At 39.4% G+C, this 14096-nt stretch overlaps 1 protein-coding gene across 1 annotated transcript in view; it reads right to left on the reverse strand.

Moving 5' to 3' along the window:
* Window positions 1–1456: 1456 nt before the first annotated feature.
* The window catches only part of LOC117502672 (dihydropyrimidinase-related protein 5-like), a 57992-nt gene continuing 45352 nt past the window's right edge, over window positions 1457–14096 (reverse strand). Inside the window, exons 6-14 of the mRNA XM_034161747.1 lie at window positions 13096–13164; window positions 12311–12355; window positions 12144–12219; window positions 11915–12071; window positions 5438–5579; window positions 4429–4571; window positions 4127–4334; window positions 2085–2262; window positions 1457–1609 (exon numbers count right to left, since the gene is read on the reverse strand). Coding sequence (XP_034017638.1) covers window positions 1524–1609; window positions 2085–2262; window positions 4127–4334; window positions 4429–4571; window positions 5438–5579; window positions 11915–12071; window positions 12144–12219; window positions 12311–12355; window positions 13096–13164 — 1104 coding nt within the window. The 3' untranslated portion in view covers window positions 1457–1523. The remainder of the gene's footprint in view (window positions 1610–2084; window positions 2263–4126; window positions 4335–4428; window positions 4572–5437; window positions 5580–11914; window positions 12072–12143; window positions 12220–12310; window positions 12356–13095; window positions 13165–14096) is intronic.

The following is a 14096-nucleotide window of genomic DNA, read 5'->3' on the forward strand; positions in this document are numbered from 1 at the left end:
AGGTAGGGACAAACACATCAAATGTCAGCTCCATTTATTCAGTGGTTTCTGACATGAAGATGTTTAAAATGACAACTGGAAAATGGGCATGACCACAGTCCAGGGGCCATATCAAGGTCAAAAGAGAAAATTTCACAAAACCTGTCAGGTATGTTTTTAGGCTTGCTGCTTGCTATCCATGTAGCAAATTTCAGCTCATTTGCTGCATAAATGGCTGACAAATGGCGATATGAAATTTTCAAGATTGCCACCATGGCGGCCATATTTGAAATCACATCGGAACGCCTTGAACAAACTTTGGTGTCCTCATGGGTGAGGAACATGCACACCAAGTTTCCACTTTTGGTCCAGCGGTTTCAGAGACGATGATGTTTACACACGCCACAACCGCCAACAACGCCGACGGATGGGTGACCCATGACCCAAGATCACTGGTCCTTCAGTCCAGGTAAGCTAAAAAGTAGAAAGTGCTCCCAGGCGCAGAATAACTTCCACTGGTCCCACACCACAATAATGGAATTTGAAACATCACTGACTTTGTGGATTATTTTGAGACATTTTTTGGACTTTGTGGTCTCTTTCACATTTAGTATAAATTAGAAAGAGGAATGCTCTGGGCCTCAAGTGTGCTGGGGCATGGTACAGATCGCCTACTGTGAGTACATCCTAAGAGCAGCTTACTTCTCCAACTTGTAACTCTGCGGACCCTCCGGTGAAGAAGCGTGACCAGAACGGATGTTGAAATTGCAGCCGTTTTTCATTTGGAGCAGCAAACCTACAACAATGATGGATGAGGTTGTCGCTAACTCTTTGGAGAGCGCAGCAGTGAGACAACACAGTGTTCAAAGCAGTTTGATTTCATCACCACACAGCACAGGTCATCCAGAAAGAAAAACAAAAACTATTACAGGAGCAGATGTGAGTGCATCAGTCACAAACAGGACACACACATTTTTATGAGCCTAAAGCTGCAAGATTTTGTGATGGAGGAATATATATATATATATATATATATATATATATATATATATATATATATATATATATATATATATATATATTTCACTGACTGTAGTTCATTTTCAGTCATTTAGATGACATCCACTCAAACCAAACCATCAAAAAACTGTACTGGTTTTGACCTTTCACAGTTGTTTGTTTTTGTTTGTTTGTTTTGTTTTTATGATTTGTATTTTATCTGATGTGATTAAGGTGATATTGAGTAAATAGATGCTGATAAAGAGTTTATCAGCATCTGTTTGAATTTAGCTAAACATTTGAATTTATTATTCGCCCTTCACTCTTGTTTATTTTCCTGAGTCGATCCAATTCAGATATAAATTCATTTGCATAACCTGTTTTGGCCAATCACAGATCATTAGTTCACCAATCACAGCCTTATGATTGAATTATTTTTCCCACTGAACACTAAACTTGTGATATAAAATCAGTGCAGTTTTCCTGGTTGTTCAAAAATTTACAAAACAGGAAGGCTCAAACTGTTGAAGCTCCAGGACCCACGATTACCAGATTCCACTGGAGCGACCGCCTGGAGGGGCCAGGATTCGAGCCGAGGACCTCTTAGGGATATGGTCGTCGACCTGAGTCCCTGTCAGAAAACATGAAGAACAATAATGGGGATAAAAGGATCAAAAACTGATGAAATTTGATGTATCAGATCAACTGAAATACAACTTTGTTTTACTTATGTAATATCCCCATAGACATGTCTGCCACCTGCTGGATGGTTAGTGGATGGAAAATTAGCAGCAGGTGTGATTGTCAGTGACAAAGACACTGTTTTCTTGCAGCAATGTAAAAATCAAGAGAAGTATACTTATTCTCTGATTAAGCTCTAAAACGCAGATAGTACAGTCATAATTCAACACAACCCCAAAGAAAGGATTTATTTTTTTATTTTTTATGAAATTAGCCAAAACAAGGTACATGTTGATTTGGCACAAGCCTCACACCCTTCTTGACACAATTCCACATTACATAGAGAAATGTTAATTAAATTAAAATTCACTCTATGTCTGTCTATTCTTTAAACCAGACTTGCTGTCACCATTCCTGTAACCTACCTGAGAGGCTAAAGGAGGACTCGTGGAGGTCTCGGACCCCCTGGTATACCCGTGCGCAGGGTTTATTGGGTGTCTCTCCATCTATGGGGCCCAGACCGAGCTCTTTCTTAATAGCATTTGCTACTTTGGCTACATCACCAGAGTAGGGATCCCTGTCGACCCCTTTACAGGCCTGAGTCTAAATTGGGAAAAGAAGAAGTAGCAGGTGAACAGTAAACCTCATATACAACATAGGGTATGTTTGGGATAAACTGTTGTTTCTGAAAGACATGAGACCACATGAATGCTTGAATTATTTTTAACGTGTTGAAAATGAGTCTCTGGTCAGTTTTTGTTTTATTCTTGATTAAATATGAACGCAAACATCAGTTGTTTAGCATCGTGGGCTGTGGGATTTACGCAAAAAATACAAAATTTATTTTCATAACAATGCGTTATAAATTAAATTTAATGAATTAAAAAGGCAATGATTCCTAACATTTCATTATCAAACCCTGATGATGAAGAAACGCAATTCTAACTTGATTTTTTACACATGAACTTTAATATGACTGAATGTAAATATAACCAACAACCAACCAACGTACGTCTCGCTGCCTTAACTTGGATCGCCACTTGCTAACTTCTTGTCAATTATGGCTCCACATAGCTGGTGGTATATCAGCCACTTGTCTGTTGCTGCTGTAAAAGACGTAGGCTGATTGAAAATTAATGGCAGCTGGTCGCTTTTCCTCTGTGCCACGTAGCTAATGCAACCAAAGTAATATGGGGGTTCCAGCTATGCATTGTAAACAATGCTGTTGGAGTGCCCTTTGCTGGACAAACTATGTAAGGACACAATTTCTTCCAAGCAAAGTGTTTTTTGCATTGTTTATTCAGTAAAATAAAAGTTTTCATATCAGCAAAAATAACACAGATACAGATATGTCCAAGACAGGTTCATCTCAGCCAATATTAATTGGCTAACTGATAGTATATCTGTCAGGATCTACATTAAGTACAGCAAGAAATTAAAGAAGCAAAAGTGGGAAAAGTTTAAATACGCTACTGATTTTGAAGCAGTTAGAAAATATAACAACTGGTTATATTTCTGCTGCATGCTTTTTTTAAAATCAAATTTCTAATCACTGATCTACAGTCAAAATCATTACTCAAATTCAAAGTAATTCAGATTTTCTTAAAAATATAGAAAATATTATATAACGGTTGCGGTTGTATGTCAGGTGACATGGATTATTCATACCAGTTGCCATTGTGTTCCATTTACCGTCCAATAGTTATTTTTAGCGTGCAATTTTGGTGCTATATGAAATGTGTTATTGCACGCCCCGAGCACTGCACATGCTCACAACCAGGGGCAGCGTTTAGCTAAACATGGCGGAGTTTGTTTTGCTGATGGACGAGGATTCAAAGGAGCTAACTGACGGTGCTAATTCTTCTAACACACACACACACAAAAAACAAAACAAACAAAAACAAATCCACTAAGATGTAAGCCCCCTGGAGGCATGAAGAGCTGTTAGAATGAAAAGCTGGACAAATTTCTGACGTGATTTTTCGCTGGACTGCGGAAATACTTAAAGTCTTTTTTTTTTTTTGGAAGTACACGAAGTCAGTGCACGGCATCACGTACTACATCGTATTTTTGTACTACCCAACTGTTTTTCCAAGTTGCCTGAGAACAATTTTGGACTCCTATTTAAAGTTTGTGTTGGACTGTTGATATCAAAACACCAGTGACACACACCAAAATGTAAGTCCCTTTTCTGGTGTTAATAAAATATCAAATCATAAGGCTCTGTTTTTGCTGTTATATAAAAGAAATAATGAATGTTTTTTCATTCTTTCAATGGAACAAATATTTAATTTGATGACAGCTGGAACATACCATTTAACTCGGCTTCGCCTCATTGAACGGAACATGCCATCTTTCGCCTCATGAAATATATAAAATAAGTAGAAGCACTCATTCGTTCAAACAGAATATTAATATGGTTAGATATGGTGTGATTGGTGTAGTTGTGCTGTCAGTGTGAACACACCTTTTCTCTCTGCACCATCTTCTTGTAAAGGAAATCAGGGAAGGTGCGCTGTGGGTAGAACTTTCCTGATCCCTCAGCGCACATAAACACACCATTCTCGCACACCAAACGGCCTCGGCTGATTGTGACCAAGGGAACACCATGGCAACGCATTCCCTCGTACAGATTGAAGTCTCCGCCCTGCACCTGTGTGCTTACAGAGATGGTCCTGCAGAGAAATCGTGTATCAGTGGTACGGTGTGTGTGTGTTCTGCACTCAGCCGGGTATTAATGAGTCATCACTGTTTGTGATCCATACACACCTCATGGCATCTGGGTCCCAGACCACCACGTCTGCGTCGGCTCCCGGAATGATGCGGCCTTTGCGCGGGTACATATTGTAGATCTTTGCAGCGTTAGAGCTCGTCACTGCCACAAAACGATTCTCATCCATCTTTCCAGTTACCTGCAGATGTTGAAGAATTCAAATGTAAAGAAGCATTGGATTTTGAATATTCTGATGTTGCTTCATATCGTTAGTTTTTGACTTTCAGTTTATGTCAGAATATGTTTGGCAGTTTTGGCAGCCAGCAGAGTGTGTTTGTTCTCAGCCAGGTAGTCATACTAGTCATAATAAACCTAACCCTACCTTGTAAATCCTATATAGGCCCTGAAGCTCTTTGCTGCTGGTGCTTATCTCTGGATTCTGTAGCATCAGGTGGATGAGAGTCTACACTAGTCCAATACAGGTTACTTCCCCCACCAGCTTTACCCATTTACAGTTGGGTGGACTGAGGCAATGTAGATTAAATGCCTTGTCCAAGGACACCACAGAATGAGCATGAGCAGTATTAGAACCCAGGTCTATACATTGGCAGGCCAGCTCCATATCCACTCACCTACCTACTGCCAACCTCGAATGATGCCATACATGCTCCAGTTTACTAAGTTTGTGTCTGAAGTGTCTGAGATAATCTGTAATCCAAAGCATTTTCTTTCAGAGGCAAAACCATCTGGAATGAATGGGTGCAGCCAAATCTAGTGCAGCACATAGTGCTGAATTGAAATCACCAACAACACTGTCCACAGAACCACAATGACAAGAAATCTGTCCAAGAACTTCTGGTTTTCTAACACCAAGTTCTGTTAGGACTGTGGGTCTGATAAACCGATGTAGCCAACTCAAAGTTGAGAGAGGTTCAGCTTGTGTGTGTGTGTGTGTGTGTGTGTGTGTGTGTGTGTGTGTGTGTGTGTGTGTGTGTGTGTGTGTGTGTGTGTGTGTGTGTGTGTGTGTGTGTGTGTGTGTGTGTGTGTGTGTGTGTGTGTACATACCACTCCCCTCTCCCAAATGACACTCATCCTGTCCTGAACTCCAGCCACTCCATGGGGGATCTTGGTGAAGTCCTCTTTGCCTAAAGCCCTCTGCTTGGTGCTAAATGGACGGTGCTCTGATGCCACAACACTCAGAGTGTCACTGCAAGGACAAACCGCTTTCATTACAACACCAGCCTGAATTATCAGCACTGATTTAAGGTCATGATTTTGACCATGAATTAAAAAAACAAAAACAAATGGATTTTCAAAGTGTAAAAATTCTTTGAATGACTGTTTTAGTGTTTAATTTAAAGGCATGATATTGTGCAATATTTGTTTTTAATTGACCTTCTTTAATATGGCCTCAGTCACACTTTAAGCCCTGTCTTGACTGTGAGCACATACATGGTGCAAATTTTTTAGTAGCCTGTCCAAGTCCTTACTGGGCACATAAATGGAGGGCAAAGGTGGGTGACGGTTACAAAGGGGCGGGATTTAACATCTTCATTAGTCAACAACATGCAGATATGCACATAAATTCAACCAATCCAAGTTTTACGTGTAACTCCCTTTAAACTGGAGCGCACTAGGTGCAAAGTGATGTGACATTGAGCAGATGCATGTTTGGATTTTTGGTGAGGAAATGGATTGTGCAGTCATAGCGTGCACTTGGAGACATAATGTTGACGGCATAATCCGTCTGCAGTTGGATTAACGTGACTGTGAATACTGCGTCCATTATCACCTGTAACGTGCACTGTGAGTGGAGTGTTCACTGACCACTGTGCACACCCTTTGGAATGAACCTCACACAAATTCCTGAATGAAAGGACGCTGGACATTGCACGCAACACTGGTATTTTTTAACATAATTTAATAACCGTCCAGTCTGTTTGTTACTAAACGTTTGTATTGTGCACGCTCTATGATTCAACACTGACATGAACATTTTATTCTGTTAAACTGGAGTGTGTGATTACTGTTTGGCTAAAGCACAGGTAAGTTTTTGGGTCTGGAAAACTGAATCCCTCCTCCATCCACCTGATCTCCAGACAGCTCCAGCCTTGGGAAGGAAGAAAGGTGGTATTCAAATATATGGCACCAGTCAGAGTTATCATGGGTTTTTTCTTTCATTAGTTATTACTTTTCTTTCGTTGTTAATTTTTTATGTACAATTTAGCTGTCACTATTGTGCATCCCTGTGCACAGAGTGACTCACCACATGCTGCTTTCTGACTTCTACTCGTAGATTCTTTAAAAGCTGTAAATTCATTGAGCTGGAATTTAATAAACCAGGTGTTTAATGGTCTATGGTGCAAATGCTTTCTGGTACCAGACAGTAAGAAAGACAGGTGGATTCGTGATTTAGAGGACATGGTTGGAGTAGAACAAGTAAGTCCTATTGGTCCTGAGCCCCATTGGTCCTTATCTCTGGTTTCTGTAACATGAAGTGGACGGTAGTCTATGATTCTCCCTGAACGTGGTGCCAATTCAATGCAGGTTACTTCCCCAACCAAAGCCAGGACTCACTGAGATGCTGCAAATGAAGTTCTAGTCCAAAGGACACAAACAGGTAGCGTGAGCAGGTCTACACACTGGCAGAGCTACTCATCCACTGAAGGACCGGCTCTACTGGACCTCTCTATCCAAATAAGCATAAAATAACAGATGAATTTATCAGTATAATGTACAGTATGAGTTTATATCCAAAAATCACCAGGCCAAGCAGAATTACATCCCATAGTGCCACCTTAATTGATAATATATTCAGCAATGATACTGAGAATAACACTGTGAGTGGATTATTAATCAATGACATTAGTGATCATCTACCAGTTTTCATCGTTTATAATAGAAACCATCGGCGGAATCAGCCAGAGGAGAAAATAAAATACAGGCGAGTGCGGACAGAGGAAAACATGAACACACTAAAGAAGGATTTACAGGAGCAAAACTGGGAAAAGGTATACAGTGAAAGTGATGTTGATAGTGCATATGAAACTTTTTTACAAATATTTACATCATTATATGATAAAAATTGTCCAATTAAACAAGACTACAGAAAACAAAAAATCCAAGCTCGACCATGGATGATGAAAGGGTTACGAAATGCATGTAATAAGAAAATACACTGTATAGAGAATTCATAAAACTAAAGACTAAAGAGGCAGAAAATAGATATAAGAAATACAAAAATAGATTAACTAATATTATACGGGTATGTAGGAAGGAATATTATAGTAACATATTATATAATAACAAAACAATATTAAAGGAATATGGGATATATTAAATAGCATTATCAAAAATGGTAATAAAAAACAGAGTTACCCTCAGTATTTCATTGATAATAATGTCAAGAAGGAAAATAAGGATGAGGTAGTCAACGGTTTTAATAATTTTTTTGTAAATATTGGACCAAGCTTGGCAGAAAAAATTCCCGATTCCCAATCTGAGGATTGGGATAATAATCTTATAGAAAGAAATCCCTGTTCAATGTTCCTCACAGCAGTGGATGGAAATGAAATTATAGACATTGTGAATAATTGTAAATATAAAACATCTACCGATTTAAATGAAATTGATATGGTGGTGGTAAAACAGGTCATTGAATGGATTGTAGAACCATTAACATACATCTGTAACTTATCATTTCAAACCGGTAAATTTCCCAATCAAATGAAAATAGCTAAGGTTGTGCCGCTGTATAAGACTGGGGATAGACACCACTTCACAAATTATAGACCTGTTTCTTTGCTTCCACAATTTTCCAAATTATTAGAAAAGTTATTCAATAATAGATTAGACAAATTCATAAATAAACATAAATTACTTACTGATAGTCAATATGGATTCAGAGCACATAGTTCAACATCACTTGCATTAATAGAATCAGTTGAGGAGATTACAAACGCAATAGACCACAAATTACATTCAGTTGGAATATTTATAGACCTTAAAAAGGCTTTTGATACAATTAATCATGACATATTAATCAATAAACTTGAACAGTATGGGATTAGGGGGTTGGTGTTGCACTGGGTGAGAAGCTACTTAAGTAACAGAAAACAGTTTGTGAAGTTGGGGGAATATACATCATCATGCTTGGACAATGCTTGTGGCGTCCCACAGGGGTCAGTATTGGGTCCAAAACTGTTTCTAATTTATATAAATGATATTGTCAATGTTTCCAAAATATTAAAATTAGTATTATTTGCAGATGACACAAGCATTTTTTGTTCAGGGGGGGATTTGCAGGAGTTACTGAGGAGGATCAGTATAGAAATGGGAAAATTGAAAATATGGTTTGACAGAAACAAATTATCATTAAACTTAAGTAAAACAAAATACATGTTATTTGGCTATTGTAATACAGACATACAGGTTCAGTTACAAGTCGAGGGGGTAGATATTGAAAGGGTACATGAAAATAAGTTTCTGGGGGTGATAATAGATGATAAGATAAACTGGAAGACTCATATAAAACATATACAAAGTAAACTGTCAAGAAACATTTCAGTTCTAAACAAAGCGAAACATATTCTGGACCACAACTCACTCCGCATTCTTTACTGCTCACTGGTTTTACCATATTTACAGTACTGTGCAGAGGTATGGGGTAATACTTATAAAGGTACAACACAATCACTATCAGTAATGCAGAAAAGAGCTATAAGAATTATTCATAATACTGGCTATAGAGATCATACAAATCCACTATTTTTACAATCCAAATTCTTAAAATTCACAGACTTGGTTCATTTTCAAACAGTACAAATTGTGTATAAAGCAATAAACAATTTACTTCCAGCAAATATTAAAAATATGTTTTTTAACAGATCAGGGGATTACAGTCTGAGGGGGAAATTTAATTTAAAGCATCAGTGGGCACGGACAACATTAAAAGGTTTCTGTATTTCTGTCTGTGGGGTGAGGATGTGGAACAGATTGGGAGTGGGGCTCTAGCAATGTCCAAGCATGACCCAGTTCAAACAGCAGTACAAAAATATGGTTTTTTCTGGGTATAGGGAGGAGGAAGGGTAATGAGGGTTAGGGTGTTTTTGTTTTTTGCTTCGGCTTGTAAATATATAGTATTTTGTATGTAAGTAGGTATGTGTAGGTGTATATTTATGTTTGTGTATATATATGTGTATATATGTATATGTGTATATATGTGTATGTATATGTGTATGTATGTTGATGTGTGTATGTATATATATATGTGTATGTGTATGTATATGTATATATATATATATTGATATCGGTTTAGGTGTGTAGGAATCTATGTGTATATGTGGCAAAGGGTATTACTGGTTGTGGGGAAGAAGGGGTAGGGATAAATAAGCTGATGCTTCACCCTACCCCTTTTCGGACATGTTGGGTACACAGTAGGAACTTTATTGTTGTTGTCTTTACTGATCTATCTTGTAATTGTTGTTGTATCAAATGTTCGAAATAAACAGTTTTCATTCATTCATTCATACTGAGGTAGCTCAGTGGATAAGGACGTGGTTGTATAGTGCAAAAACCATAAATATGTCACCAGGACAATAGCAACAGCATGTTGTGTGTTGGGGGGTGTGGCTGGATATTTTGGTGTTCTTTTCTTTTCTTTGCTCTTCAGGTGGCATGGAAACTGATTTGTCTGTGGAGAAGGTGCTGGCTGAAGAGTCCTCACCCTCATCAACATCATGTGTAGCACCTGTGTCTTGTGCTCACATGCAACCTTAAAGACTTTCAGCTGAAGCAGATAATTGGATGGCGTTCTGCATTTACGTCATGTGTGATTCAAGCAGAACTGCCGGGAACTCGACCTTGTGATGTCCGTTTGTGAGACGCTGAGGACCGCGCCTGGGTTTGACACATCGAGCCCGCGAAGCAAGGAAGGGTGAGGACACTTGCTGTCAGCACACATTCAAGGTGATTAAGTGTTCGACTAATTGTTGATAGTAACTTGGTGTTTTGTTACGCAGTATACTGGAATTGTGATGAGAATTGTGCAGTTTGCTTCTCACTGCTGTGGCGTGCAGGATAAGTGATCCTCCACTTGTTGTGAGAAGCTGCTCATTTGCATAAAGTTAAAAAATACAGACCTGAATGTGTTGCTGATAGCGTGTGTCTTTTGAAAGATATTGTTTTAACTGCTGACTTACCTCACCTCTTCTTTGCTTCACAGAGAGTCAGTTTGTCGTGTCCACCTGGGGGGTGTTTGTCTGGTGGTAGTGGGTCCAGGAACGCCGTGCTTCTATCCTTTTGGGCGCTAAAGAGCGTGCCAACAGTCACTCCACCAGAAGGACGTTGTTTCAGTTTTGTACACATTATTATGCACAGGTGAAAAATAAATTGTTTCTGTTGTTGGAACCGCTTTCTGGTTATTTTTAGCGCTGGGTTCTGTCTGACGCAGGTCCGCTCCTCAACTCGCGTCGACACATAACACAGCACTCTTGTTGTACTGTGCACTGCTTTACTCCAGGTGGAAGACAGGCCCCGTTCTCAGTGAGCATAAATCACAGCAAACTCCACATCTATAAATCTGGTGCCACATTTACAAAACTCTGTGTGAAGTCACAACAAAATCTGTATATGCACAAAGGCAGAAATGTGCATACACTTTTCATCACAATTTTAAAGTCGTGCCTACACACAGTTCTGCTTTCTATATTGCAACAGTCATGACAGTGTAAGTATGTGTACCAACCACATTCCCACCCTATCTTTAGCCATGAATGGATATAGACACTTCCTTGAGTAAGCATTTGTTGATAAAAGCTCTGTATGTGTACGAGTCTAGAGCCAGACACGTGCAGAACAAGTGCATTTACACTAAAACGAGAAACCCATTACTGAGGTGATAAAAGGAACTACTAGTTCTGAAACCATGAACAGAAAAAAAATGAATGAAGAAAAAAGTGACTTTGGCCATAATCCCGCACACAGATACACCTATTTATAGTGGCTAGTTTCAACAAAACAAGTTATTATATGTATACATTTATTATATAATTAATTAATATAGGTGTGTGTGAACAGAAATAATATGTCAATGATAAATTCTGTAACACTGGCTGTTTACTATTACGTTAAATTCTGACTCTCCTCAGTTTTTAATTTCCACTTCACCACATCAGGATTGATGTGTGCTGAAAAAACGTGTGCATAATCTAAAGAACACGTGAGACATGCACAGTCTCAACACACATTATTTATATATTTCAGTTCATGTGCAGAAAAAACTGTGTGTGGGTTTTTAGAAATGACCCCTTGGTGACCTATTTCACACAGTTTACTAAATAAATGTATATGATAATAACAGTAAATACAACATGTACTCAGATTAAGAAACTGTAAAAAATAATAGTCAGTAAATAAATATGTGATATCTTTGATAAAGTGCAACATTCTTAAATCTTTTTTTTTTTTGCTCACTGTCTACTCATATAATGGCAGAAATATAAGCAGCAATACAGAAGCTATATTGGTGTGTAGTGCACATACTTGCCCAGCAGGCCCATGAGGTAGCTGGGTGTGTTGGGGTCGAGGCGGAGAGGAGGGACGATGACGTGGGCGGCAGCGTGGGCCCAGTCCTGGTGATAATACTGCATTCCATTCAACACTGCATGAGCTACTGTGGTCTCTGCATGGACCACTTTTCCTGTTGAAGGACAAAATTCAAAAAAAGGACCAAGATGTGCAGCGTTTCGTTTTCAGTGTGCAGGACACTCACCCTGCATTTTAGCAGCAGCAATCATGTCGCCAGCAGACATACTGGACACATTGATCAGGTATATGGGACAATGTGCCTGTAATCACAAACTTATTTACATTTAACAGCGTATAGATCAATTAATAAATCCCTCCATAAAGACAAGATACTGAGATCCATCTCTTTACCCTGTTGGCGATGGTGATGGCTCTGTGAGTGGCTTCAGACTCCAGCTGCCAGACAGAATCACAAAAAGGAGAAGTTTAATGTGAAGGGAACATACATGCAGACATTCAGCATTCATTGATTTAATCTGATGGAAATAATTCCCCTCAGGACTGTGGATGAGCACAAAGGCAGCGCATGACAAGAACAATACAGTATGTTTACAAGTCCAAATTGCACTGAGGGCTTTCATCGCTGCAGGTAGTTTCTGCAGACTTGTGCACAATCCTCCTGTGCACGCATAGACGCTGATGGTTTGTGATTCCTGGAGCCTCATTTATAAACGATGCATATGCACAAAAAGCATGCATACACCTTTTTCCACAAATGAAGTGGAAGGAAAAATGTCTGCACCCCATGTTCACACGAGCAAGTGATACAGAAAAAATAAGGCAACACAAAATTTAATGTACTGGAACAAAATGGCCAAAATCACAGAAGTATTATATTATTATTTCTATTCACGCACACACACCTATGTTAATACATAAAATTTACTAGTCAGAAAGTGTCATCTAAACAATTAAATGTGTTCTTAATACTTTTTAAATTACTTATGCAAGGGTATGGATGCTGAGAAATTAATTATTACACTTTCCTTCTATGTATTGTCTTTCCTTTCTCTCTGGCTCTTTTCTTTTTAAATAATGTTTGGTTGTTTTGACAGTGTATGTCTTAGAGAGGTAAAACCAAATAAAAATACCTCCATCAAAAATGATCAACAAATTAAAAACGGGATAACACGCACCTCCTCTGGTCGGCTGACTTCGATCCCCTCTGGTCCACTGATGCCCAAATCCAGGGCCTCTTTGGCACCCTGTGAACGCATGCACACGCGCACACACACACACACACACACACACACACACACACACACACACACACACACACACACACACACACACACACACACACAAATAAACACAAGTTTATGTCTATTGTCAGGTTGAAGGCAACTTAAATACATATACTCAACAAAAATATAAATGCAACACTTTTGGTTTTGCTCCCATTTTGTATGAGATGAACTCAAAGATCTAAAACTTTTTCCACATACACAATATCACCATTTCCCTCAAATATTGTTCACAAACCAGTCGAAATCTGTGATAGTGAGCACTTCTCCTTTGCTGAGATAATCCATCCCACCTCACAGGTGTGCCATACCAAGATGCTGATTAGACACCACGATTAGTGCACAGGTGTGCCTTAGACTGCCCACAATAAAAGGCCACTCTGAAAGGTGCAGTTTTGTTTTATTGGGGGGGGGATACCAGTCAGTATCTGGTGTGACCACCATTTGCCTCATGCAGTGCAACACATCTCCTTCGCATCATCCGTGAAGAGAACACCTCTCCAACGTGCCAAACGCCAGCGAATGTGAGCATTTGCCCACTCAAGTCGGTTACGACGATGAACTGGAGTCAGGTCGAGACCCCGATGAGGACGACGAGCATGCAGATGATCTTCCCTGAGACGGTTTCTGACAGTTTGTGCAGAAATTCTTTGGTTATGCAAACCGATTGTTTCAGCAGCTGTCCGAGTGGCTGGTCTCAGACGATCTTGGAGGTGAACATGCTGGATGTGGAGGTCCTGGGCTGGTGTGGTTACACGTGGTCTGCGGTTGTGAGGCTGGTTGGATGTACTGCCAAATTCTCTGAAACACCTTTGGAGACGGCTTATGGTAGAGACATGAACATTCAATACACGAGCAACAGCTCTGGTTGACATTCCTGCTGTCAGCATGCC

The sequence above is a fragment of the Thalassophryne amazonica genome, chromosome 21, assembly GCF_902500255.1.
Source record: "Thalassophryne amazonica chromosome 21, fThaAma1.1, whole genome shotgun sequence".
Classification (NCBI taxonomy): domain Eukaryota; kingdom Metazoa; phylum Chordata; class Actinopteri; order Batrachoidiformes; family Batrachoididae; genus Thalassophryne; species Thalassophryne amazonica.